Below are 27,261 nucleotides of genomic sequence, written 5' to 3'. Positions count from 1 at the left end.
TTTCCAGGCTGGGTGTGCTGGCTCACGCCTGTAATCTTAGCACTTTGGGAGGACGAGGCAGGAGGATCACTTGAGGCCAGGCGTTTGAGAACAAATTGGGCAACAAAATCAGACTTTAGCTCTATTCAAAGTAAATAAAATTAAAAAGAAAATTAGGGGCCGGGCACGGTGGCTCACTCCTGTAATCCCAGCACTTTGGGAGGCCAGGGCGGGAGGATCACCTGAAGTTAGGAGTTCAAGACCAGCCGGACCAACATGGAGAAACCCCATCTCTACTAAAAATACAAAATTAGCCAGGGATGGTGGCGCATGCCTGTAATCCCAGCTACTTGGGAGGCTGAGGCAGGAGAATTGCTTGAACCCGGGAGGCAGAGGTTGCAGTGAGCCAAGATCACATCATTGCACTCCAGCCTGGGCAACAAGAGCGAAACTCTGTCTCTAAATAAATAAATAAATTAGCTGGGTATGGTGGCACACACCTGTAGTCACATCTAGCCAGGAGGCCCAGGTGAGAGGATTGCTTGAGTCCAAGAGTTCGAGTGTGTACTGAGCTATGATCGCACCACTATACTCCAGCCTGGGTGACAGAGCAAGACTCTGTCTCAAAAAAAAAAAAAAAAAAAAAAACTTGAGCTAAATGGTGATTGATTTAAAATTAAATTGATGAAATAATTTAAGAATATGTGGAAAGAAAGAAATTTACAGTCATTCCTCAGGTATAAATTAAATATTTTCCACCTCAAAATCCAATGACATGAGATATAAATGTATAGTTCACATAAGTAATACATTTCTCACATGGTTACAGAACCTTTCTGATCAGGCTCCGGTTGACTTTTCCAGCCTTATCTCATTTCTCCTCCCTCCTTCCAACCCTGTTTTTTCCTCCTCCTCTCCTTAGCTACAGCTTTACTAATCTTCCTACCGTGAGCCTCAAACCCACGCTGCTCTCAGGTCTCAGGGCCTATGTACAAGTAATTCCCACTGCCTGGAATCCCTTGCCCTCATTCTTTGCTGGGTCATTCTGCAGACCCAGTACTACTTCCTCTTGGGAGCCTTTGTCCATCTCCTCTTCCCCCAATCTCCGAACCCCACCAAGACCTCAGGAGTTCTTGAGCAAGCCTCTGCTTAGTTTTCCTGGGATGACCAAAACTAACACTGTCCGATCCGTTGTTCAATCCCCAATCCCTAGAACAGAGCTGCAACGTAACAGGCACTATAAATGAATGAATGGATAAAGACAGCACTGAAGAACTTGAAATTATAGTTTACACATGTAAACAATAACATAAATCTGAAGAAATAAAGTTCTTTTTTTTTTGTTTCTTCGAGATGGAGTCTCGCTCTGTCACCAGGCTGGAGTGCAGCGGTGCAATCTGGCCTCACTGCAACCTCCGCCTCCCGGGTTCAAGCGATTCCCCTGCCTCGGCCTCAGCGTCCCAAGTAGCTAGGACTCCAGGCACGCGCCACCACGCCTGGCTTTTTTTTTTTTTTTTTTTTTGTATTTTAGTAGAGATGGGTTTCACTATGCTGGCCAAGATGGTCTCAATCTCCTGACCTCGTGATCCGCCTGCCTCAGCCTCCCAAAGTGCTGGGATTACAGGCGTGAGCCACCAGGCCAGGCCAAGTTGTTGTTTTTAAAAGATATATTTCAACTCACTTCTCTAAGGCGGGAATATACACAGCCTGCCATCAGTTTGACATAAAACACAAATTTTAGCGTTGTTGTATGCTAAATTTCTTTTACTAGGTTAAAAAAAATGTAGAATCCAAAGAGCTGTAAATGCAAATGACAAATACTGTACAAAATCTATCAAGCAACTATAAGTCACAACTTGCAAGCTTTCTCCTCAGCAAATGAGTTAAAAGGAAAAAAAAGTATTTGAAACTTTCTTGGTGGAAAACGAATGACCTTTAAAAATGCCAACATTTTCCCCAGAGAATAGATTTGGTCTGAGTTCTTCATTTCTGAAATTGTACAAGATAAGACGACTTGGTTTGCGAGTCAAACTGCATCCTTCTATAAAGGTTTCAGATAAATTTTAAGTCTCCATACAAAACACTCCCCTTATTTTGAGAACAAAAGGAACAATAAGACAGCTTAGACGGGGCAGAGAAAGAAAGGCCTTGAAACAAAGTCCCTGGAAAGGTAAAAACAACAACAAAAATAGTAAGTTAGAGCTCGTGTTAGATCTGATAACTCAAAACTGCACAACTTTTGCCATACATCGAAAGCAACATGGGAAAACAGAAAAAGAGATTACAAACATTTTTTGAGTGTCCTAACTTGTAGAACCCCTAGGAATGAATCAAATACACTTGGACAAAGCTCTTTTTTTCTCTCTCTCTCCTTCAAGTCGCAGACTAGGGGTGTGCGGCGGGGGGCGGGGAGTAAGACGGGGTCTCTAATAAATACAAGACCCAGCCTCGGACGTGTTTAATTGCTGACATTTTAGAAGAAAAATGGGCTACTTACAATTAATGAACCAAACTACCAAACTAAAATCATGAGTAGGAGGAGGAGTAAATGGAACCATCTGGGCGAAGCTTCAGGAAGACGCACGCTGGGGTCGCTGCGCCCTCCCCCACCCATACCTCGGGGCTCTCCAGTCGCTCCCGGCCCCCAGCGCGGACTCTCGGGCGCCGGCGGCCCAACCATACAGACTTGGCAGGATGTAGCCCCCTTCTCCCCTCTCCAAGAGAGAAAAGCGCGAGGACACGCAAACCGTATTTCCGTGTCCGAGCGTTGAAACCTGCGGAGTCGCGCGCGGGGCGCCCACACTCGTTCCCGGGGAGCCCCAGCCCGGTCGCCCGCGCCGGTCCCAGCTCCAGCCCGGGCCTCCCTTACTCTGGGGCTCCATGGTCGGCTGCTCCCCGGCCTCCGCGGGCGAACCCCCAGGCTCCTAACGCCTCTCAGCCAGGGCCGGCGTCGCTACGGTTGCCCTGACAACCCGGAGGCGGAGTGGGCAGAACTAGAGGGACGGCGAGCGGGAGGGACCAAAAGCCGCAGGAAGTGAGGGAGCGCGTGAGGACCCGCGCGTCGCCGGGGACACTGAGCGAGGGTAGCGGCCAGGTCACCGGCTGAGGACACTGCTCCTGAAGCCCGGTCAGGCGGTCGCGCCCTCCCTGGCGGCCCCCGCGGCCCCGCAGGACCTGTGCCCCGACGTCGCCGACCCGCGGCTCCCGCTGTCGCCGACCCGCGGCGTCCGTCGGGCGAGTGGGCCTGCCCGCGGGTAAGGCGCCGGCCCTGGGCCGCCCTCCCGGGAATCGGGAGCCGCCGCTGCAGGTAACAGCGGGGCCCCGGCGGCGGAAGGGGTCGGGGGTCGGCGCAGGGGCGGGCGCGCCCCAGCCGGGTGGGCGGCCCCGGCGCACCTGTTGTAGCCGCCTGGGGGTCCCCTGCCCGCAGTTGGCCGTGGACGTTCCCCGCCCCGACTCCGAAACGCCGAGGGCGGCCTCCGCGCCTCCTGCTCCGGGAGCCGCGCCTCAGCGGGAGGACGGAGCCCTGCGGGCAGCACTCGCACCAGGGGCTCCCTCCGAGCCCGGGCATGGGCCAGGCCTGGGGCGGTCCCTCGAGCCCCGCGACGGGAAGCGTGGAGCAATGCGAGCCGCCGCTGTCGTCGTCGCTGTCGTCCCCAGTGAGCCGGGCGCGTCTCCTGAATCGCGAGAGCCAGGAGCACGGTTTTGCCCGGCTTTGCCCCGTCATCCCCGTGTCCCATTTCAGGCAGGGGGCCCGGGTTGGATCTTTCTCGCTGGCTTCGTTTTTTGTGTGTTGATTTGTTTCAGTCCTTCGCGTTTCCGGTTGAGTTACGGAATCTGCCCACACGGTTTGTGGCCAAACTTTGTAGGGCTGTGAAACAATGTAACATTATCCCACACAATAGTCTTTCATACTGGTTTTAAAACACAGTGATTCAGGGTTTGCTTTAAGGAAGCTTTGAGGATCACAAGGGATTATTATCTGGTAGGTTGTAAAAATTCAAACAACCGGGAGAGTATCATAGGTTCGGGAACACGAGAAGGAGGAAAGGAAAATGGAGGCAAGAGAAAAAGGATAAGCAAGAAAGTGCGGGGGCATTAAGGGTGTGGGGGGCTGCAGGATTGATTTGGTACTCAGGTCTGGAGATTATGGCTCCTCTATTAATTCCAACCGCTGCTCCAGGCAGTACTTGAGGGAAATGGAAGGAAGAGCCGTTTTGGGGGTCATGCAAGTGATTACTAATCTTGCCAGTAGAAAGATTTCCACTCCATGGATGACAAGGACACTAAGGAGAATTACTTTCCTCTTAGGGAATCATTGAGAGGTTAATTGAACTTGAGAAGCATATATTCTGTGATGGAAACTGACATTTATTATATTCTTCCAAATTAGGTTTTCCCCCTCTCAGACTATATGGGGACTTTTTCAGATTAATTGTCAAAACAAGAAGGTTTATGTGTGGATATTGACATGCAGCGTGATATATACAGAACACATAATTCTTAAGCTGAAGTATTAAGGTAATAAATTAAGGGTGGAAAGTAAACACTTCATGGAACCTTAACTCCCTGTTCCTGAAATTTAGAGACAGGGGCTTCATTTTTAGGCAGAAAGTATCTAAAGATCAGCAGTACTTCTGTATCCAGTGGTTCTCAAGTTCTAGTTTACATATCATTAGCAAAATCACAAAGCGGTCTTTTCATTCAAGATACAAATAGAGTGATCAGTATATCATAATCAAAAGTGACAAGATAGTGATTTAAAAAACACCTGGCATTTATTGACAAAAGAAAAGGTAGGATTAAGTGTGCTCAAACAGTAAAGGATTAGCATTAGTATTTTTTTAAAAAGAAGAAACAACAGTGCAGGTCTCTATGCTAAAGTAATAAGGACTGAAGAAGTTTTAAGCTTGGAAAAAATGGGGATATGTATTGGTGAAACACTTTGTAATCATATAGAATGATTATTTTATCAGCAGCTGTTAAGTTGACTTTGAGGAAATTTTGAATTGAAATACTTTAGGTGACAAGTAAAGGCAACTGTGGAAAGCAACATTTGATTTTAGGGGACAGGGTACCTGTGAAAGAAGACTGGTTAGGAGTGGAAGTGAGGCGTAAAGGCACTGAAATGTCCGAGGCAGGGACAATATTCAGTTTCTCTTCCTCTATCACCTTGTGCAATGTACTTGTTAAATGTTTGTTGAATGAGTGAGAAGGGCTTTAGAGAAATTGCTTTGGATATAGGGATACACTTTACTATTGGAGAAAACACCCGAGATCAGAAAGTTGCTAATGAGATAGCGGTGGGGGATGAATGGTAAAGACACTGATTGTACCTTTTTGGAGTTTTCTACCATTGTGTTTTATTTCTTTTCACGGGCATGTTCAGTATGTTATTAGTTGTCAAATGAAAAGGAATAAAGTTCTATATATATTTTTTTAAGTCTCCAAGCTCATTACTAAATAGTTACATTATTGTTTACTTTGCTGATGTTTAAATGTAGCAAACTGAAGCATTATGGATCAGGAATAACAAAGTAACAATGAAGAGACAGATGTCTTTTTCTTATTTAAATCTCCTGACTACCTCAGAATTCAAAGTAGAAATAACTTTAATGGGAGGTTAACATTATTTAATGCAAATAGGTTGATAAAAAATGTAGCAAATGAACATGTTATTAATAGTTCTGTCTTCTAGCCTTACTGTGGTAAGTTGAAGGAAGTTTTCATTCTTGTTTTTGTTGGTTTTAGGGTTTTTGTTGGTTTTTGTTTTCTTTACCAGAGTGAGGGTACTTTTTTCTCTATCTGATACTTTCTGAAACTCTTAGGGAGTTCTGTCAAAGATGGAAAACAATCAATTTCTATTTTTGGTGTTTTCCTCTTTGTTCTCCAAACTTGTCATGGTCTACATTCAATTTGTTGCACTCACATGGAATGTCTATCTCTCAGCCCTTTACTCGTCCACAGTCTAAAGGAGACTAGCCGGGCGCGGTGGCTCACGCCTGTAATCCCAGCACTTTGGGAGGCCGAGGCGGGCGGATCACGAGGTCAGGAGATCGAGACCATGCTGACTAACACGGTGAAACCCCATCTCTACTAAAAATACAAAAAATTAGCCGGGCATGGTGGCGGGCGCCTGTAGTCCCAGCTACTCGGGAGTCTGAGCCAGGAGAATGGCGTGAACCCGGGAGGCAGAGCTTGCAGTGAGCCGAGATTGGGCCACTGCACTCCAACCTGGGTGACAGAGCAAGACTCCGTCTCAAAAAAAATAAAAGTTAAATAAATAAATAAATAAATAAATAAATAAAGGGGACTGCAGGAGCATGCTGCCCCAGTTTCTGGAAAGTCTTTCAGGATTAGGCTAATGCCCACTAAATGCACTTCGCTCTCCTACTGGGGGTGCTACACGGTTTAGCATTTAGCTCTGTAGGATGCTTTCCTATAGAATTTTATCTCATATGGATGGATCTTGTACCTCTGACTAGATTAAATATGTTTGGAGCTAAGTGCGTGACTTAACGCTTCTTCTGTGTTGCTTTTAGCACACGGTGGTCTTCATTGTGTACCTGATAATTTAAGTAGGGTAATAACAGAGAGGTCAAACCTTTAGTTAGGGGTCATTGCATTAATTTCTAGCTTTGCCCCTTTGGAAAACCAGAAGCTATTATTTTGTCATTGATAACTTGGGATAATAAAACCTGCAGTGGTTGTCTGATAGTCTAGTTGTGAGAATCAAGATAAATGTGATTATAGATTATGAATGAAAATATCTTGTATGTCATAATGAACTTTTTAAATATAAAGGGCTGTTATTGACTTAGGCATAGAACAGACATTGATTCCACATTCACAATGTGTTAGGTACTTCCTGGGCTCTGGAATTGCATGTCATAAAGGGTGAACAGGAAATGACCAGGTGCTTCCGAAGCAGAACAGCCTGGGCTGAGGCACGAAGGCCGGGAGAACAACTAAGCCGTGGTTTATTGTGGCTGAACTGGAGAATACTTCTTCATGTGTATTAGCAGAAAATGGGAGGAAGTAAGGCCAGAAAGGCAAATGTGGGCCAAATCAGAAGGAACCTAAGGACCATGAGTTTATTTTCCTTAAAGGTAATAACGAGGATTTGGGTCAGTGACTGCATCAGTTTTGCATTTGGAAAGGATCACTGGCAACACTCAAATGACAGATTGGTAGAGAGCCTAAATGAGAGACAAAAAAATTGGAGATGTTGCTGAAGCTCAGTGAAGAAATGAAGAGAACTAGGAGAGCGATGGTGGGAATAAGGAGGGGCCACTAAAAAAGGTAGAATTGGCAGATCTTGGTGATACAGGAGATGAGGAAGGAGAAGCCAGGGATCACAGTGGGGTGATAGAGTGGATTGTTTTGTTATTCATTGAACTCTAAAGAAGAAAAAAAAATTTTTTGAGGCGTTTAAGAAGTGGGGTAGATGTGTTCAGTTTGAGATGCCTGTCATGTACGTTGGGAGGTCCCATAAGTAGTAGTAGTTGGACATGTGGGTCTGGAGCTAAAGGAAAAAGTCTGAGATGAAGATAGAAATTTGGATTAAGCATTTAGTGATTGAAGTTAAAATGTGATGATTTTCTCCAGGGATATTATGTGGAATAAGAGGGTAAAGGATAGAGCCCTGAAGTATGCACATTTTACATTGTGGGGAGGGGCTGATGGTGGAAGAACCCGTGGAGACTAAAGACCAGTGGTCAGAAAAGGGAGCTGAAAATCTGGGAGGATTAATGGAAGAGTACCTACTCCTGAGGAGTTCATGCATTGGCATTCCCCAAAATGATTATATTTTCCTCTAGACACCGTAGAACGCACAACACAGTTCATCTATTATTGTTTTATTAAAGTTCATGTAAAATGACTACTCATTACTTTGTTAACAACAGAAATCTTGATATTTATGTTTAAAAATATTTTTAAAAACATTTTTAAACAAATTTTTAGATATAGAGTGTTGCTATGTTGCCTAGGCTGGTCTGGAACTCCTGGGCTCCTCCCACCTCAGCCTTCCAAAGTGCTGGGATTCCAGGCATGAGCCACTGTGCCTGTGGCTATTTATGGGTTTTTTGTCTACATTTGGGACAACAAATCAAGTAAAATGTAACTTTAGAAGTTGATTATGATTATGCCTCAAGCAAATACTTAAAAAAAAAAAGAGAGAGAGAGATGGATAAAAGTTCATTTTGTGTATGTCTCAGGTAAAGTATGTTAACTTGGGGAGACCAGCAGTAACCTGTTCTTTAAATCTCAGCTTTTATTGAATCTCACACAAAATTTTTCTCAGATGTGTCACTAGACTACTTAAATAAGCCAGATTAGTATTTTTGCATACTTTATTAACTCTGCTTCTACTCAGAGTAATTAGTTTTTGGAATGGAATGCAGTCAAAAAATCATCAAAATAATATCACAAAGCACTGAGTGGTCCAGTCATTTGAACTTCTGACAATACCTTTGACTTAGAAACTTATTTGTGGGGAGTGGTATATTAATACTATACATAAACATTGATTGAGCTCGGGGGGACTTTCTGTATATACATTAAAAAATATGTTTTTTAAATAGAGACAGGGTCTCACTGTGTTGCCCAGGCTAGTCTCAAACTCCTGGGCTCAAATTATCCTCCCCACTTGGCCTCCCAAAAGGATGAGATTACAGGCATGAGCCACTGCCCCAAGCCTAAAATTTTTTTAAGTACCGTTAGAATGTAAGGATTCTTTTTAAAAAATTTGATTGTGCAGGGTTGGTTATTCAACCAATATGCAATACAATATTCAATACTGTATATTCATCACTTCTCGGCCTTTTGGCTAAGATCAACTGTAGTATCTGTTGTCATTAATATAATACTGTATATTCAACCAATTGTCAATACAAGGCTGGTTGTATCTGATATGAACCAACATTGAGTTAAAAATGGACCTTTTTTATTTTTAAAAAGCTAATTAACTAGATTTGCTTACTTAAAATCAAAGCAATCAACTTGTTACAAGTCTAGAAATAAGGATTTTAAAATAGATTTTGAATTTTGACCTTATCTTTTTCCAGAAAGACTTTAAATTGATACTGGAAACCAAATAGGATATATTTTTGGGAGATTTGAGGCTATTAAAACAAAGGCAAACAAAGAAGTGACCTTCTAAAAGTCCTAGTAATGATTAGGTCCGTTGTTTCAATTAAAGCATACCATGCTTGAGAGATAAAGTGTATTAAATATTTGACTGTAACTTTGTGTTAGAAATATGTTTTTCAAATCTATAAAAAAGATTTACAAATCTATCTATACCATGTTTTTCAGTTTTATGGTATTTCTTCCAGACCTCTTTTCCTGACATCTCCATTAGTGTCAAGTATTTCTTCAACCCCCAGTGATGCAACGTGAGCCTATTTTTAAAAATGTAGTCTGGAAGCAATATGTAACATAGTCAGGAAGCAGTATGGATATACGGTTAAGCATATACACTATACACTTAACTGGGGTTAAGCAGAGATCATACTGCCTGACTTTAAGCACCTGCTCTACCACAGATGATCTTCTAGAAGCCGTATAAATTAAACCTCTGAGGGTTTACATTTCCTCATTTGAAAAATGGAAATAATAAAGTAAACCCTCATGGGGTCCTTAACAGTTTAAATGAAATAATCCATATAAAGTGCTTAAGTGCTGAACGTAGCATCTGGTGTGCAATAATCACTCTATAAATGCTAATTGGTAAAATTATCATCATTGTTATTGTTAGTCCAGCTATAGTAGTAGCATGGAACCAGGCTTCTCAAAAGTGTGGCCTGCAGATCAGGGCCAGTGCAGACTTACTGGTTTGCAGTGAGATCTGGAGCTTGTGCCAGAATGTAAATAGGCGATGTCACTAAACATACTGATTACTGTTCAGCTGACTTTTTAAAAATAGCAAGACCTCTTCAGTGTAGGAAGCAGTTAAGTTGATTTACATTCTGGTGCAAGCTCTTTACCTTGCCACAAACCAGCACCAGAGTTGACGTGGAGTGTTGGACCAATGATCCCGCTCTCCAAAAATAATAGTCCTTTATTCTGAAGATGTTATTATTCACTCATAATACCTCATTAACTTTCTTTTTTTCTAAACATTGTAAAAATAGAGTGTAAGTATATTGTTTATGAGTTCAGCAGATATTTATTGATCACATAGTTTGTGCACAGCCCTGTGTCTTATTTTGCAGGAGTTGCAAAATTAATTTTGCTCAGAAATTAATCTTGCCTTTAGGAAGTCTACCATAAACCCGCAAGAGGAAATAAGTGAAAATCTAAATAAATGTGTTGAATATATGCAGTGAGTGTTTGCAATAGTGTAATGGCTTGGTTCCAAAGATTTCAATATAGACGGATGTTTCCTTTTGCTGAGCTGCTACCACAATAGGACAGAATTAATTATTTTTTTGGAAACGGAGTCTTACTCTGATGCCCAGGTTGGAGTGCAGTGGCGCACTTCAGCTCACTGCAACCTCCGCCTCCCAGATTCAAGCAATTCTCCCACCTCAACCTCCTGAGTAGCTGAAATTACAGGCATCCACCACCATGCCCAGCTAATTTTTGTATTTTTAGTAGAGACGGGGTTTCACTATGTTGGCCAGGCAGATCTTGAACTCCTGACCTCAAGTGATCCACCTGCCTTGGCCTCCCAAAGTTCTGGGGTTACAGGCATGAATCACCACGCCCGGCCAGGACAGAATTAATACCTTTTACTTTTTCAGCATTATGCTATCACAATAAAGTTCAGAGTTTGCTTTATTAAGATAGTGTTTGAATATTCTAGGAGATTCAGAAACCTGCAGTACTAGGGAAATCTGAGTTTTAGGTATAATAACAAAATTATAACTTTTAAAGATTTGTATTGTAGAAGATTATCCTTAAGTGTTTTTTAAATTACTAATTTACTATTTCACCCTTCATGCAAATATATGAATTATAAATGATTGATTGTTCCATAGAATATGAAGAGACATTAAATAAATCTTAAAATATTTATAAAGTTTTGGTTAAAATGAGCACAATTTCTTCTCAAAAAAATTCACTGCCAGCCTGGGCAACATAGGGAGACACTGTCTCTACAAAAATAAAAAAATAAAAATTAGCCAGGCATGGTGGTGTGTTCCTATAGTCCCACTACTCGAGAGACTGAGGCAGGATGATCAATTGAGCCCAGAAGTTGGAGGCTGCAGTGAGCTATGATGATCATGTCACTGCACTCCAGCCTGGGCGATGGAGTAAGACCCTGTCTTTTAAAAAAAAAAAAAAAATGCATTGCTCAAACAGATAATGTTGAAACAAATTCTGGGGTAATATAAACATAATAATTTTTAAAAGGCAAGGTGTGTATATTTTATATATAAATATGTATATTATATAGTATAGGGTTTACAAACTATGAGTCAGATCATGAGACAGATTTATTTTTGCAGACTAATTTACTGTTGAGTGGGCTTAGGGAAAAAAGGAAAATAATGCAAAATGTTCAAGTCAAGAAATGTTATTCCATTTTTAATATTTCTTAGAATGTTTTGCATGGAAGTGGATGTATTGGTTTCTCTTATTGCCATGCTTGGTGCACCTGCTCATAATCACGTTTGTTGTGCCTTTTGCCATAAACTGTTACCTAATCTCACTAATGACTTTAAGAAAATTGAAGGTGGGTGTTAGAAAGATTATAGGTAATATTAAAGAATATAAGGCAGGCATGGTGGTGCGCACCTGTAGTTCCAGCTACTCGGAAAGCTAAGGCGGGAGGATCACATGAGCCCAGGAGTTGAATACAGCCTGGGCAACATAGACTCTGTCCCTATTTCTAAAATTTAAAAAAAACACATACAATGTAAAATAAAGAAAAGACAGTAACCTGAAATTTAAGAGGAGAATTATAAGGAAAAAAAGAGTAAAAAATGAAATTTGGATCAAGAAATGACTAGGTAAGTTAGACCCATGGCACTGTAATCACAACTTTTTTACCATAGCAGATCAGGTATTTTGCGATCTGGCCCCTATCTCATCTTTGAACTCATCTTGTACCAAAGTCTTTCTCTGCAATTAGGTACCAGCCACACTTGCCTTCTTTTAAGTAATTGTCTGTAAGGTTGAGTCTACATATCATAGACAAAGAGTTTCTGTTTCCACACCCCACCCTCAGCCTCACCTAACCAGACCTGCCTGTTCAAACTGTGTCCCTACCATGTTCACATTGCAGACACATATTAGGCACTCAAGTATTGGTTGAACAGGTAAATGGAAAACTTCCAAAAATGGAGGCATTGAGGATGAGAAAACTTGAGGACACAGAAGACCTATTAGATTATGAATGATATCGATGGTAAAATACAATCAGATGTTGCCCTTAGAAGCATATGATCCCTAAAGGATAGAAAATGACTCATTCATTATTTACTCAGCCCATAATTATTAATTAGTCACCCACTATATTTGGATTTAGGAGTGGAAATTACCAGTGAAGAAGGTGTAGCTCCAATAACACTGTAAGTAAAGAGACAGAAAGACATGGGGAAAAGATAATCACTAGTACAAACGGTTCAAGAGTCCCCTCATACTTGATGTTGCCTCCTCAGCATGTGCAGTTTACAAGCGGTCCCACAAAAATCAGTGATCTGCTAGAGCAAGCGTGATACCTGCCATTGTCTGAATCTCATTGCAGCTTTGTACTTTTCAACATGATAACTCTTCTGAATTGATCAAGAAGAAAGCAGCTTTAATAAATGTTGAAAGCAGTTAATTTGGGGTTTGGATGTATGATTCAAGGGACGACCAGGAGCCTCTACAAATATTCCAGTTTGTGGGTTTGTGAGTCTTAAAGAATTCTAAGAATAGCAAGAGTCTATCATATATCATAAACAGAAGGGAACAAAAAAGTCACATAAATCCAGAAACATAGTGAATTCCTGATAGAAGTGTTTAAACTCTATGCAGCAGTAGTAAACTACCTTGAACTTAGCTAAGAGTGAAAGAATGAAGGATGTAACTATGCAAGATAGACTGCAGTGGAAACACTAAGCCCCTGCTTCATAGAGCTCACATTCCAGTGAAGGGCACCAACAGAAAACAAAGAGGGAAAATATATACATTATGTTAGGTGGTGGTCTTAAGGAGAAACAATGAAGCAGTTAAAGAGGTTAGGAAGTGGTTTTTGGGAGTGTGGGAGAGCGGTAAAAGTTTAGATAGGGTGGCCAGGGAAGCCTTTACTGAGCTGCCATTTGGTAACGACCTTTATGCAGCAAGGAAGCTGGCCATTTGGATATCTGAGGGAGGAACATTTCAGACATACAGAAGGGTGAACACCAAGTTCCAGAGGCAGGCATCTGCCATGGTGTTTGAGGAATAGCAGGTGAGCCATCTGGCTAGGGAAGACTGAAGTAGGAGCTGTTGCAAATGAGGGCGGAGAGGCGATGGGTCCAGATCATACAGTGATTGTTGGTCCTCTTAAGGATTTTGGTTTTTCCTCAGAGTGAGATGAGATGGGAAGTATTGGAGACTATTGAGCAGAGGAGACATGAGCTGACTTTAATAGGATGACTCTGACTGCAGGCTTGAGACCTGACTGTAAGGGGCTAAGGGTAGAAGAAGGCCGGTTAGGAGGCTATCGCAGTAATCCAGGTGAGAGGGGATAGTGGCTCAGACCAAGTGTTCACAGTAGAGGTTATGGGGCACTTGATATTTTTTGAAGACAGAACTGACATGATTGAATATATTAGTTTTCTATTGCTTCTATAAGAAATTTACCGTAAATTGAGTGGTAATTTATTGTCTTAACAGCTTCGTAGATCAGAAGTCGGTTGTCAGTCTCACTGGACTACAATCAAGGTGCCAGCAGGACTGTGTTCGTTTCTGGAAATTCTAGGAGATAATCTGTTTCCTTGCCTCTTCTAGCTCCTAGAGGTCACTCACATCATTCTTCGGCTGTGGCCCCTTCCTCCACCTTCAAAGCCCACAACATTGCATCTCTCCGACCTTCTTCCATAGTCATATTTTCCTCTGACTGTGGCTAGGAGGGTCCTCTGATCGTAAGACTCATGTAATTAGATTGGGCTCACCAGGATAGTCCAGGATAATCTTCCAATCTCAAGGTTATTAATTTAATCACATCTGTAGAGTCCCTTTTGCCATGCAAAGTACATATTTATAGGTTCCAGGGATTCCTACATGCACATCTTTGGAGGCCGTTCTACATACCACATCAGTCGAAGGACCAGATGTGGGATTTAAGATAGAGAAAAATCAAGGGTAACTGCAAATATTTTGATCTGAGCAATTGGAAGGAAGGAATTAACTGAAATTGGGGGGACCAGATTTGTGGCTTTGGGGTACATGTTGGGAGCTCAGTTGCAGGCATGTAAAGTCTGAGTTTCCTATTAAATATCCAAATGGGAGATGATGCATAGGTAGTTGAATACATGACACTGAAGTTTAGATAGATGGATCCTAAGGACAGATACACCCATACATCCAAGTATGGATGGCACTAAAGCCATGAGATGAGATGAGACCACTCAGGCCCTATTAAAGAGAGAAAGGGGAAGAGAGGTCCAGGAACTAAGTATTGGGAACTTCCAGATATCTACCAAGTGCTAAAATTATATATTTGGGTATTTGATACTTGAAAAGTATGCAGTAATATTGGCTTGAATACAGAAAAAAAAAACACAAAAGAGGAGCACTGAATGGTGAAACATCAGAAGTTACTCAGGACAAATTAATGCTTTTGCTTCACTTAATGCCTTACAAACTTTGTCTTTCCATTTCTGTGAACTGTATTTCTAGAATTAGTGGACCAGAGCCAAACACATAAATGACTAAGACATAGCTTCATCTTACATCGACTTCTAATTCTACCTTGTTAAGGTTGTCTGTTAATTAGATATGTGTTACTTTCATGGATGCATGTTTAAGAGCTGTAATAGATTGATTTCAAATGGCTGTCCTTGACAAAGTGTGCCGTCTACAATATACATGTATGATAGCTTTGAAAGAGCAAATGTCAATCTTTCAGATTTAAATTTCTTATAGTGGAATGTAGTTTATACTTACAACGGAACAGTTATGAAACTTTATTTTGAATGACATCTAACCTACCATGTTATTTGTTTCTCTTTCTTTAGACTGGTACTGTTAAATTTGCCAAAGGCCAAGACATAGATCTTTGGTACATATTTAATTACCTCTAGGAAAAAACATTTACATGGCTTACACCAGTTGCAAGATGAATAAGGAGAGGTATATGAATGTTATTGGAGTCAATGGGCCCAACTCCTCTAGTTAGGTCTCAGCCACTCCACCCTCCAAATTTGGAATCCAAACCATATAGCAGCAAAACGTCCTTCTGAGTAGTCAGAAGACTGAAATAGATGTTCCAGAGTCTATAAATGTCATAGCTTTGCGCCTCAGACTCATTGGATTCAATGGTAGCATCCTTTGTGGACTCAAGCTTTACAAATGTGTCTGTCAAACAAGCTTGTCTGGCTTCTAATGCACCGGTTAGGAGAGCAGATTAGAAAGGCAGAGAAGAGCCTCACAAGGTAAGAGGCCACACCACACTGCAGCATGGGTTCTGAGTCCCCAGGGAAGAGCAGGGCTCCAGGAGAGCAGTCTGGTCTTTGGCCTCTGTAGATTTCGGAGACATCTGAGGACATCATTCTGTTTTGGTAACTGATGTAATGGTGACCTTGAGTCACAATGAAAAAGTTAAATTGTGAGTATAGTTTATTTAAGAAGGCAGAAGTCTGGTTATCTGTTTCTGCAAGTCAAACCACCCTGCAACTTAGTAGCTTACAAAAACAGTGACCATTTGTTGTCTCATGATACTTTGCATTGTATGGGCTCCTGTGGGTGCTGCTTCTGCTCAGTTGGCTGGGGTTGCAGTCATCTGGAGGCTCGACTGGGCTGGGGCATCTTAGGCAGCTTGTTCACATGGTTGGAGGTTTATGCTGCTGTGGACTGGAAGTTCAGCTTTGGTCTCTTCCCGGTGGCTTGGGCTTGGGTACCTCATAGAATGACAGCTGGTTCTAAAGAGGAGTGTTTCAAGCATGGGAATATCTTGGAAGTGATTCAGTATCACTTAACTGCATTCTTTTAGTCATAGTGACACTGGTCACAGGGCCAGCTCAGATTCAAGGGGAGAGGAAATAGACTCTACCTCTCCATTTGGAACAGTGGCAAATAATCTGTGGCCATCTTTAATTCCACCATAACAGAGAAGTGGTTAAGGCTAATGTGTGTGGATACATTGCACAATGTGTGATGAAGGGGCCAGGTAAGTCTCAGGTCTTTAGAAAGAAGACTATTCAGAAAACTTGATTATTTCCTCAGGGTTCAAAGTGGTCAGTGCTTTATAAGTAAGAATTTACTGTAATTATAAGATTATTACACTCTTAGGGAGTATTATAAATAAGAGAAACATTTATTTTTGGTAAAAATAATAGCTGTTCTTTTTTTTAAGGTAAAACAGTTAAGAAATACTACCTAAGGCAATCATTGGTTATAATATTTAATAGCAATTTAATTTACATGTAGGCTGAGAACCCTTGGAAGGGATTCTAATCAGAACAAAAGAAAAATAGAATATAAAATTAAATTTTAACTTCTCTTAAGAGTGGAATTTTCTGATTCTTGGATACCTTCCCAGAGTTAGCTTGTGTGATGATCTCAAGCTACCATGCTTCCTGGAGCTATTCTGTGGGTCTACTCTCACCTTATAGAAGCAGTGAAGAGTTCTGAAGTGAATCCATATTACAACATTTCTATCATGCCTTTGTAATTCCATTTTAATTTTGAAACACTGGCTTTTAGATGAATTTTTAAGAACTTTACTTGGGAAGAGCTATAAAGTTCTTCTCCCTCTCTGGTTACTTACCTCTAAACTAGCTTGTTCATCTGTGAATTTTAAAACTTTCTATCCTGCTCTTGCTGCCATCTTCAAAATATCCTTTATGTGTGTATCTAGTGCCTAGTTGACTCATCTAATAAGCCCTTAGAAGACACTCAGCAAATGTTTTTTGAGTGATTGACTGTTGCCCTGGAGCCTGTCTTGACCAATAGAGAGAGAGCTTTTCTTATCACTTACTAATTAGGAACTAGCTGTTGAGCACACTGGCTCCAACAATCTAAAGCAATAATTAAGGTAAATCAGGTGATCCGAAAAAGCAGTAACTTACAAAATATCATGAACTGTATTTTATTATTCTTTTTAACTTGAGTTTTCTTTTTCATTTTTATCTGGTTAATGTGAAAAGGAGCTTATTTCCAGCAACACTAATGGAATTTTTCTTTTTAATCACTAATAATTGGAAGGGGAAAGACCCTTCACCTGACATGTGGGGACTGAGTTATTGGTATAAATCTTGCTCTTTCTTGGGTGATTTCTCTTCTTCATTTAAATTAAAAGTTGTCCTTAATGGCCTCTTGGAGCTGACATGTTGGGCTCAAGACCCAGGAATCTCAAGAAATATGCTAGAGATTTCTGATTTAATTAAACAAAAGACCTTATTAATAAAAGCTAGCCAGCTGGGCATGGTGGCTCACATTTGAAATCCCAGCACTTTGGGAGGCCAAGGAGGACAGACCGCTTGAGCCCAGGAGTTTGAAACTAGCCTGGGCAACAAGGCAAAACTCCGTCTCTACAAAAAAATACAGAAATTAGGTGGACATAGTGGTGTACACCTGTAGTCCCAGCTACTCAGGAGGCTGAGGCAGGGGGAAAACAGCCTGGGAGGCTGAGGCTGCAGTAGGCCATGAACACACCACTGCATCCAGCCTGGGTGACAGAGCAAGACCCTGTCTTTTTTATATATATATAAAATAAAAGCCAACCATAACTACATATAGAAGGAAATAATAAATTCATTCCCCTCACTTGGCTTTCTAAACTCACATAAGCAAAAGGAAAACGAAAAGTTTTAAAAATGTTTTTCATTAAAGTAAAGGATTTCTTAATAATAGATTTTCCTGTAGCCTGTGTTAGAGGAACACTCACCAGGCCATCACAGTTCTCTCCTTTTATAGGGTCCAGCTCCTCTTTTGACATGGGATTAGGTGACCACGTGATTGATTAGCCTCACAATCACAATCCTGTCCCTCCTGTTGCTTTCCATTCACAGTTGATCAAGACGCAGAGCCTGAGATAGAGGTCAGGCAGAGAGCACGAGGCCCAGTGCAGAATCATTTTCTGAACCAGCCAGGAAATACCGGAACCCACCAAACTTTAAACACCAGCCTAAATTATTCCTGTTCTTTTAAGCAGGCAGCAGAAATGACAGAAACCCGTTAACAGAAAAAAAAAATAATGCTTTTCATTTGAACGCCTGTGCATTTTCTTTTTAACTTATATGTGTTCCTAATTTTCCTCACTCCTTTTGTTTGTTTGTTTCTTAGTGTGGTTTATTGACAATCATTTACAATGCCGAAGAGTGCTGTAGTGAGCCAGCACAGTGGGTAACACAGCAACGGAGAACAGATGCAGGTTTGAGGAATTTAACTTGCTAAAACCTTAAACTGAAGTCTTAGAGATTGGAACATACAGGTTTGTATAAATAGGCTTTTAAGCCCTGTTTGCAATGGGTTACTGATAGGAGAAACTTGCTTGCGGAATGTCAGCTGCGTGAGCTCACTGTCGGACAAGATGGAAGAAGAAGGGCTGGAGTGTCCAAACTCTTCCTCTGAAAAACGCTATTTTCCTGAATCCCTGGATTCCAGCGATGGGAATGAGGAAGAGGTTTTGGCCTGTGAGGATTTGGAACTTAACCCCTTTGATGGATTGCCATATTCATCACGTTATTATAAACTTCTGAAAGAAAGAGAAGATCTTCCTATATGGAAAGAAAAATACTCCTTTATGGAGAACCTGCTTCAAAATCAAATCGTGATTGTTTCAGGAGATGCTAAATGTGGTAAGAGCTCTCAGGTGAGTAACCACTACAAAAAATAATTTGCTGTATGTGTTGATTTTTTAATTGTTATTTAATGACATGTCACAGCCTAGTGTTCTAATAATAGTGTCTAAAACAAAAAACAAAACATTATTCAGATAAAATAATTAAATCATTTACCTAATTTTATTAATTTTACGAATACTAGCTGAAAAGTTAATATCTATGTAGAAATTAATTGTGTTTAGGGTACCACTGAATTGTCTATAGAGCAGTATTAAAATTACTCAAATGATCCTACTATTAAAATTACTCAAATGATCCATTGTGTATATGATATTTTAAAAGATGTGATGCGTGTTATTTCCTCAGCATGGGTATGGGGATTAACTGCTCTGTTTCAGTGCCCAGTGGTCTGAGAATCCAGATATGTGGATGTGCTTGCTGGTGAAGCTGGCTGAGCTACTGAAATCAAAAGCACAAGGAAATTCTGATTTTCCTGACTATAAGAAATAACCGAGCAACTAAATATGATCCAGGCCTGGGGCCACACACTTTGGGGTCTAAGATGGGGGAAAGAATTAGGATCATTAAGAGATAAACCTAGGGATATTAAAATATTAAAGAGTTAGAGCAGGCACAGTGGCTGACATCTGGAATCCCAGCACTTTGGGAGACCAAAGTGGGCAGATCATTTGAGCCCAGGAGTTCAAGACCAGCCTGGGCAACATGGCAAAATGCCGTCTCTACAAAGAAGTAGCCGGGCATGGTGCCGCATGCCTGTCGTCCCAGCTACTTGGGAGGCTGAGGTGAGAGAATCACCTGAACCTGGGAAGTTGAGGCTGCAGTGAGCTGTGATGATGCCCCTGCATTCCAGCCTGGGCGATGTGAGTGAGAGACCTTGTCTCAGAAAAAAAACAAAAAAAACAAAGAGTTTATTTGAGCAAAGAATGACTCATGAATTACGCAGCACTCAGAACCATTGGAGGTTAGTGAGCCCCATTCTAGCAGCAAGGGCAGTGAGCTTTTATAGGCTGAACATGAAAGTAAGACAAAAGACATTTAAATTGGTTAGAGTGGAAAGTTCCGAGTTAGGGAATAGTTGGCAGTTTCTGACTGATAAAGTCTAGTATGGTTTTAATGTTTACATTGGACTTTAGTTTGCTTATGTGGGACCTTCTAGAGCTCTGTCATTGCCTCAGCCTAATGGCCTCTCAATTAAAGTTTGTTTGTTTGTTTAACGGTATAGTGGGCCAGGTGCAGTGGTTCACACCTATAATCCCATCACTTTGGGAGGCTGAGGCAGGAGGATTGCTTGAGTCCAGCAGTTTGAGACCAGGCTGGGCAACATGGCAAGATCCCAACTTTATAAAAAATAAAAAAATTAGCTGGGCATGGTGGTGCGTGCCTGTGGTCCCAGCTACCCAAGAGGCTGAGGCAGAAGGATCACTTGAGCCCATGAGGTCAAGGCTGCAGTGAGCCATGTTCATGCCACTGTACTTCAGCCTGGGAAACAGAGCAAGACCCCATCTCAAAAAAAAAAAAAAACAAGAAAAGCCTGGGCGCTGTGGCTCATGCCTAGGATCTCAGCACTTTGGGAGGCCGAGACGGGCAGATCACAAAGTCAGGAGTTCGAGACCAGCCTGTCCAATATGGTGAAACCCTGACTCTACTAAAAAATACAAAAATTAGCTGGGCATGGTGATGCACACCTGTAGTCCCAGCTACTTGGGAGGCTGAGGCAGGAGAATCACTTGAACCCGGGAGGTGGAGGTTGCAGTGAGCTGAGATTGTGCCACTGCACTCCAGCCTGGGTGACAGAGTAAGACTCCATCTCAAAAAACAAAACAAAACAAAACAAAACACCAAGAAAAACAAGGTAGTGTAGAGAAGGAAAAAGTAATAATTTTCTCTGTCCTTCATAACTCTTTATCTGAGGCTTCCTGTAACAAAAGACAAATTAACAGAAGAAAAACAGAAGTGTAGTAATATGTATGCCTCATGTATACACGGGAAAACCCCAGAGAAATGAGCAAGTCTCTATAGTAGATCTCAAAGAAAGCATTTAAATTTTGGGCTTAAATACCATCATTCTCTGAAACAAAGTAAAAAAGGTTGTGGGGAACAACCCTGTTAAGATGAGATGGCCAGGAAAAGCACCTTAAATGAAGGTGAAGTTTGTTATGAAGATGTAAGTCGATGTCTTCTTTACTTAGTCATCTCCTCCTGTTGCAGAGAGGGAGATGACCTTATAAGCAGAGATTTCTTGTATAGGCACAAATTTATCTTTAAAAAGGTAACTTTTCAGAGCTACTCCTATGTCTACACTTTCTCAAAATGTGCAAAGGAGGCATATTTTGGGGTCACATATTCTGGTCTCCTTCAGTCATATTCTGGGGAGGTATGTCCTGAGCCCCAACATTAGATAGTTAATAAATACTTACTATTCAGTTTGTTGTTGTATTTGGACTTCAAGTTTTTGTTCAAGTGAGATCCATATTTTACTCTTAAGTTTTAAAGCAAGCAACCAGTATTTTTATCATGAAATTCATTTCTAGATTCTCGTGATGTAAGAATTAGAATAGACCATATAGTGTGAATAATAAGTCCCATTTCTCATAGAGAAGTTACTAATAGATCTAGTAGAATAGACTATGCTCTAATAGAATAGACTATGCTCTAATAGAATAGAATTAGAAACTGATGGAACCCCTTCATTTTTCAGATGAATAAACTGTGGCCCAGAAGGATTTGATAATTTGTCTATCTAATGTCAGTAGCTTTCTGAATTGGAGTTAAAAGAATATTTTCTACTATAAATTGTTGCTTTCAAGTTGTTTATTATCTCTAGAGTTTACCTATATTATTATCACTGTTATTTTTTGAGACAGAGAGGCTCGTTCTGTCACCCAGGCTGAAATGCAGTGGGGCAGTCTTGGCTTACTACGACCTCCGTCTCCCGGTTCAAGCAATTCTTGTGCCTCAGCCTCTTGAGTAGCTGGGATTACAGGCATGTGCCATCATGCTTGGCTAATTTTTGTATTTTTAGTAGAGTCAGGGTTTCACCATTTTGGCCAGGCTGGTCTTGAACTCCTGGGCTCAAGCAATCCTCCCACCTTTGCCTCCCAAAGTGCTGGGATTGCAAACATGAGCCACTGTACCTGCCCTAAAGTTAACTTACTTTAAAGGTAATTTGAAAAGAGGCGGGCTGGACAACAGATGTTTTTTATCTAATTTACAGCTGCCAGTATCAAGGGTTTATTATGATTTGTTCTTTGTTACGCTGTTATTGTTATAACAAACGATTTCAGTTCATTACGAGAAGCTAACGATGAGAACTGAGTATAATTTTCCTAGTTTCTGTGGACAAATAACATTGAAAAAATGTGTTTTTATTTTACAATAATTTCAAACTTACAAAAAGTTGCAAAAATAGTACAAAGATTTTCCATATGTTGTTCACCCAGATTCCCCAAATGTAAGATTTTACCATATAAACTTTATCTTTCCCTCCCTGCCCCCTCCATACATTCATACACATTTTTATTCTGAACCATTTAGGGGTAGGTTGAGGACATGATGCCCTTTGCCTCCAAATACTTAACAGAGTATTTATTTACTGAAAAACAGTGTGTAGCCATAACATAATTACCAAAATCTGGAGTGTAATGTTGATATCTAATTATTATCTGATTTCTAGACATTCACATTTAATCAGTTTCCCATTGATAGCCTTTATAATCACTGAAAAAAATTGTTTTTCTGGTCCAAAATCCAATCTAAAATTACATTGTATTTTATTGTCATTTTTTAATCTGACACAACTCCCCAGTCTCTCCCTGTCCTTTATGACTTTGATATTTTTGAAGAGCACAGGTTATATATTCTGCAGAACGTCCCTCAGTTTGAACGTGTCTGATGTTTCCTTAGGGTTAGGTTCTGGCTCTGCATTTGTGGCAAGAAGATCACACAAGTGCTGTGTATCCTTCTCAGTGCCTCATATCAGGAGGCACAAGATGTCAGTTTTGCCCATGCTGGTGATGTTAAATCTGATCCCTTGGTAAGGTGGTATCTGCCTTACCTTGGTAAGGTTACCAAGAACCACTTGGTAAGGTGGTTCTTTATTGAAAAGTTAACAATTTCCCTCCAATCATTTAATAGATACATATTTTGAGAGTATGTAAATGTTTCTCATTATACATTTGTAACCACCCAATGGGTTCATCTTGTTTGTTGTCAAGATAGAGCCAATTTATCAAGACACGGGAATTGAAATAGAGAATGAATTTAATACACATAAAGCTGGCTAAACAGCAGACAGGAGTTGTACTATTACTCCAATCAGCCTCTTTGTCAATTTGGAGGCTAGAGTTTTTCAAGGATAGTTTGGTGGGCAGGGGGCTAGAGAATAGGTACTGCTGATTGGCTAAGGATGCAATCACAGAGGTGTGGAAAACAGTCCTCATGTGCTGAGTCCACTTCTGGGTAGGGACAACAGAGGAGTTACTGGTCTATCCAGTTATAGGGCCTCCAGTTGTCAGAAATACAAAAACCTGAAAAGACATCTCAGAAGGCCAATCTTAGGTTCTATAATAGTGATGTTATTTACAGGGAGGTTACAAATCTTGTGACCTCTGGAATAATGACTGGTAATCATTTAACTACACCTACATCTTGGCAGAATTCAGGCCCCTCTCATCCTCCTAACCTGGTGTCCTTTCATTAGTTTTACAAAGGCAGTTTCATTTTGCTGTCATCATTTAAACTATAAACTATCTCCAAAAGTTAGCTTGGCCCACTGCAGGAATGGCTAAGGGAGTTTGGCAGTGAAAGGCAAGATGGAGTTGGTCAGGTCAGATCTCCTTCACCATCATAATTTTCTCACTGTTACAATTTCTGCAAAGGCAGTTTCACATTCATCCACTAGTGTTAGCATTTTTGGTGATTCTTACCTTTGAATTATTACATTAGTAGTAACCAAAGATGATTGTTCTAATTCTGACATGCCTTCTACACATTATTTAGAATTTTTCTGTAAGTCTGAGCTTTCTCTCCTTCATCATTTATTTATGTCAATGTGGACTCATAAATTCTTATTTTATTCTATGGGTTATAATGTATTACTAAGCCTACTTACTTTGTTGTTCAAATTGCCCCCAATGTGGCTTCTCTGTCCTTTTGACATTTCCCCATTATTGAGCACTTCTTTGCTTTCTGGCTCAGTAAGATGTTCCAGGTTCATCTAGTACATTCCCCATGCCGGTGTAGGAAACCATTTTTTTTTTCTCCAGGAGTCCTGGTTCCGTTTAGTGGTGAACTGTGTTTTGAAACCAAGATCTGGACACTAAGTACCTATTACCATTGGTTTATCATTGCAATTTTTTTTTTTTTTTGAGACAGTGTTTCATTCTGTCACCCAGGCTGGAGTGCAGTGGCATGATCACGGCTCACTGCAACCTCAACATCCTGGGCTCAAGTGATCCTCCCACCTCAGCCTTTAGAGTAGCTGGGACTACAAGTGTGTGCCACTACACTCAACTAATTTTTGTATTTTTTATAGAGACGGGGTTTTGTCATGTTGCCCAGGTTGGTCTCGGACTCCTGGGCTCAAGCAACGTACCTGCCTTGGCCTCCCAAAGTGCTGGGATTATAGGCCCACTTCACCCGGCCTATCATTGCTTTTAGGCCATCTCAGTGGACACAACAAGGAAATAAATGTATGTGAGTGCAATATACGCACATCTCATTCTATCCATCTATTGGTGACTCTGTTTCTCTCTTTCTCTATTTGTATGTATTTCTATTTTCTTACCTCTCATATTTTTTATCTCTCTTTCTATATCTTAAAAACCATGAGTTTGTACTGATGCCTCTGATTCCAGTTTAGCACTACAGGGTTTATTCTAGCCTTCCCCGTTTTCATATCCATAACTTCTCTATGAGAAACAGGGCTTCGTGTTATTCACACTATCTTTACCTGTTCTCAGATTGAACAAGTAAAGATACTTGAAAGAACAATTCATATTGTAGTTTCAGAATTGCTAATCCACACTGCAGTTTAAAAAAATTTTTTAATCTACTTCTTGAGTTTTAGAATTTATCATCTTCAAGAGCAAGAATTGTTATATATTATATGTTATATTAATACCTAGCAATGGTTTCTCTTGTCATTTTTAATTTCTCAATTATTTCAATGAATTATGCTTATTTTCTGTTAATTGGGATGACATGTATCTTCAAAGTGAGAAAAATCAAAATGGTACTCAAATAAGAAAATGGATCTATCCTAAACTAATTTAGATAGTGGGAGCATTGGTTGGTTTCTTCTGGAAACAACTTGGTTTTTGTTGTTGTTGTTTTAAGAGTTTGCGAGACTGTTTTCTTGTTCTTCAGAGTTTTAAACCTTTCAAGAAAAAAGTCTTCAGAGCCAAGCTTTACAAAGGTCCTAAAGATTTCACCTGTCTTTGGTGCAGAAACAGAGGACAATTTCCCATATGTTTATAGAATCTTTTCTTATTACATTTTTTGCAGACAGGTTATGAACGATCCTAAAAGAGAGAGAAACATCTCTAGAAGTGTATATTTTGCTTATTTTTCCTTCTCTAGTTTTTGTCCTGAAATTTCCCATGAATGGATGGGTCAGTGAGGTGAATAAGCATGATATAAAAAAGAATTAACTTAGATTCTAAAAGATGTATGACTTAGAACATCTGTACTTCTATTGACTGAGTAAACTTGTTCACCATTTTCTGCTGGTAGGTTCTACCTGTATTCACTCAAGATATATGTGAATTGTTATCCAGGAATGTGTGACAATTGATTCAGAAGGGACCTCACTCCTCAGTAATGGATTCTGATATATTGGCTCACTTTGGGTGGGATAGCTGCCTTAGGGGCATACTCAGGCTAGGCATTTTACAGGATTGTTGTTGAAACCATTAAGACTTGCAAACTTAAAAACCATGAGCTTGTGCTGATGAATTCAACACTGAATGTGTTGAATTCACCTTTGGGTGAATTGGTGGTTCTTTAGATTCCTTTAAACTTGTAGATTCTGTTTTTCCGGTACTGAAACTAAAGGGAGTGATTGGGACCTTGGCAGTAGCTTCAGGATTGGTGGTCCTAGAGACATTAAGAGAAGAAAGCAGAAGAGGACTCAGGCCCTGATGGACGTCCTGATGATCGAAAGTGAGGGATTAGAGGCCTCTGGGACTAGTATGTGTCTAACAGAACAGTAATAGCATTGTGTCTCATGGAGGTCCTTTTTTTCTCACTTCATTTATTCTCATTTAACTATATTAAATTATAGTTAACTAACTTTATTATCCACTAGATGAGGTGAAACAATCACTGGCAGTAGATGGAAAGGACAGAAAGTTCTACACTAGTGTAGCTCATGTGGAGGTCCTCTTGCCACAGTGGCAGTGATGAGACCATACACGGATACATGATGCTGCTGCTGCTCCCTTGATTCTCATCTGGATCTGATTGCAGATTCTTATAGGAGATCTCCCTGCAGCCCACCCTAAAGACCCCAGGTCCCAGCTCTCCCACTACCCAGCAGCCCAACCTCTGTGTGCTGCCCGGAGTCGGGAATGGAGCATCTTTGCCTCACTATCTGAATTTGTACAAGTTGTAGAACTGCAGTTGCTAACTTAGGTTGATAAAGCCTTGATTTAGATTAGATTTTGATTACCCGGAGGACTCCTCTTACCTACTCTCATAGCAGCAGATTGGCCAGAGTGTTGGTGATTTCCTTTCAGATAGGCGGTAAGAGGCCAAGGATGCACATTCTCATGCCTCGATTGCTTACCTTGCATGCCCCAGAGTCAGTTCCAGCTGGGCTTTGGGACAGAGCGTACGGCAGGCCCCACTGCTCTGGCTTTATGCAAATGGCACATCAGAAGTACAGAAAACTGCATTTAGAAAATGGATTGAGAAACATGAAAAAAGTATTTGGTGAGTTCAGAATAAAGAGATGTGAAGTATTGATTTCTAGGTAGGGAGCATTTCCAGACCAAATGCGTAAATCCAAGGGTTGCACATCACCAAACTCCCAGGATAAATCACATGAAAATAGGCTTTTTTTATGTGTTAGAGGAGCAATTTTCTGTTTCTTCACCATATTGTGAAACTTTTGCTAAGTACTCAGTCACAAAGTGACCCAGAATTCAATGTTTCTCTGAAAAAAGTTAAAGCCAAATGATTCATAGAAAGGTACAACTATTTAAGCTTTTCTAATTCCCATAGTGCCAACTTGGCAACTAGTCCATCCAGAATAATGTTTTTTAATACTAGGGGGGAATATCTTCCAAAGAGGAACTATGGGGTAGAAACAAAACCTCTAACAGGCTTGTAAGTCCTTGGT

At 40.8% G+C, this 27,261-nt stretch overlaps 2 protein-coding genes and 1 pseudogene across 12 annotated transcripts in view; 2 read left to right on the top strand and 1 right to left on the bottom strand.

The window, feature by feature from the left end:
* The window catches only part of FANK1 (fibronectin type III and ankyrin repeat domains 1), a 173,541-nt gene extending 170,544 nt beyond the window's left edge, over window positions 1-2,997 (bottom strand). For 4 of the 11 annotated variants that reach the window (XM_063710576.1, XM_055353015.2, XM_055353016.2 and 1 more), the window contains exon 1: window positions 2,596-2,716. Coding sequence is in view for 7 of the 11 variants with exons in the window: in XM_055353015.2 (XP_055208990.2) it covers window positions 2,596-2,659 (64 nt within the window). In the remaining 4 variants the exon portion in view is untranslated. Of the gene's footprint in view, window positions 1-2,595; window positions 2,717-2,848 lie in introns of those variants that run through there. The other 7 variants (XM_019034890.4, XM_031015050.3, XM_063710575.1 and 4 more) reach the window with 5 other exon arrangements.
* An 11-nt stretch (window positions 2,998-3,008) lies between these two features.
* The window catches only part of DHX32 (DEAH-box helicase 32 (putative)), a 60,068-nt gene continuing 35,815 nt past the window's right edge, over window positions 3,009-27,261 (top strand). Inside the window, exons 1-3 of the mRNA XM_019035021.4 lie at window positions 3,009-3,286; window positions 18,400-18,487; window positions 18,597-18,928. Of these exons, the coding sequence (XP_018890566.3) occupies window positions 18,647-18,928 (282 nt within the window). The 5' untranslated portion in view covers window positions 3,009-3,286; window positions 18,400-18,487; window positions 18,597-18,646. The remainder of the gene's footprint in view (window positions 3,287-18,399; window positions 18,488-18,596; window positions 18,929-27,261) is intronic.
* On the top strand, window positions 8,787-8,941 carry LOC115936158 (uncharacterized; annotated as a pseudogene).

This window comes from Gorilla gorilla, chromosome 8 (assembly GCF_029281585.2).
Source record: "Gorilla gorilla gorilla isolate KB3781 chromosome 8, NHGRI_mGorGor1-v2.1_pri, whole genome shotgun sequence".
Lineage (NCBI taxonomy): Eukaryota > Metazoa > Chordata > Mammalia > Primates > Hominidae > Gorilla > Gorilla gorilla.
Note: the sequence above shows the minus strand (reverse complement) of the source record. Positions and strands in the feature narration are given on the sequence as shown.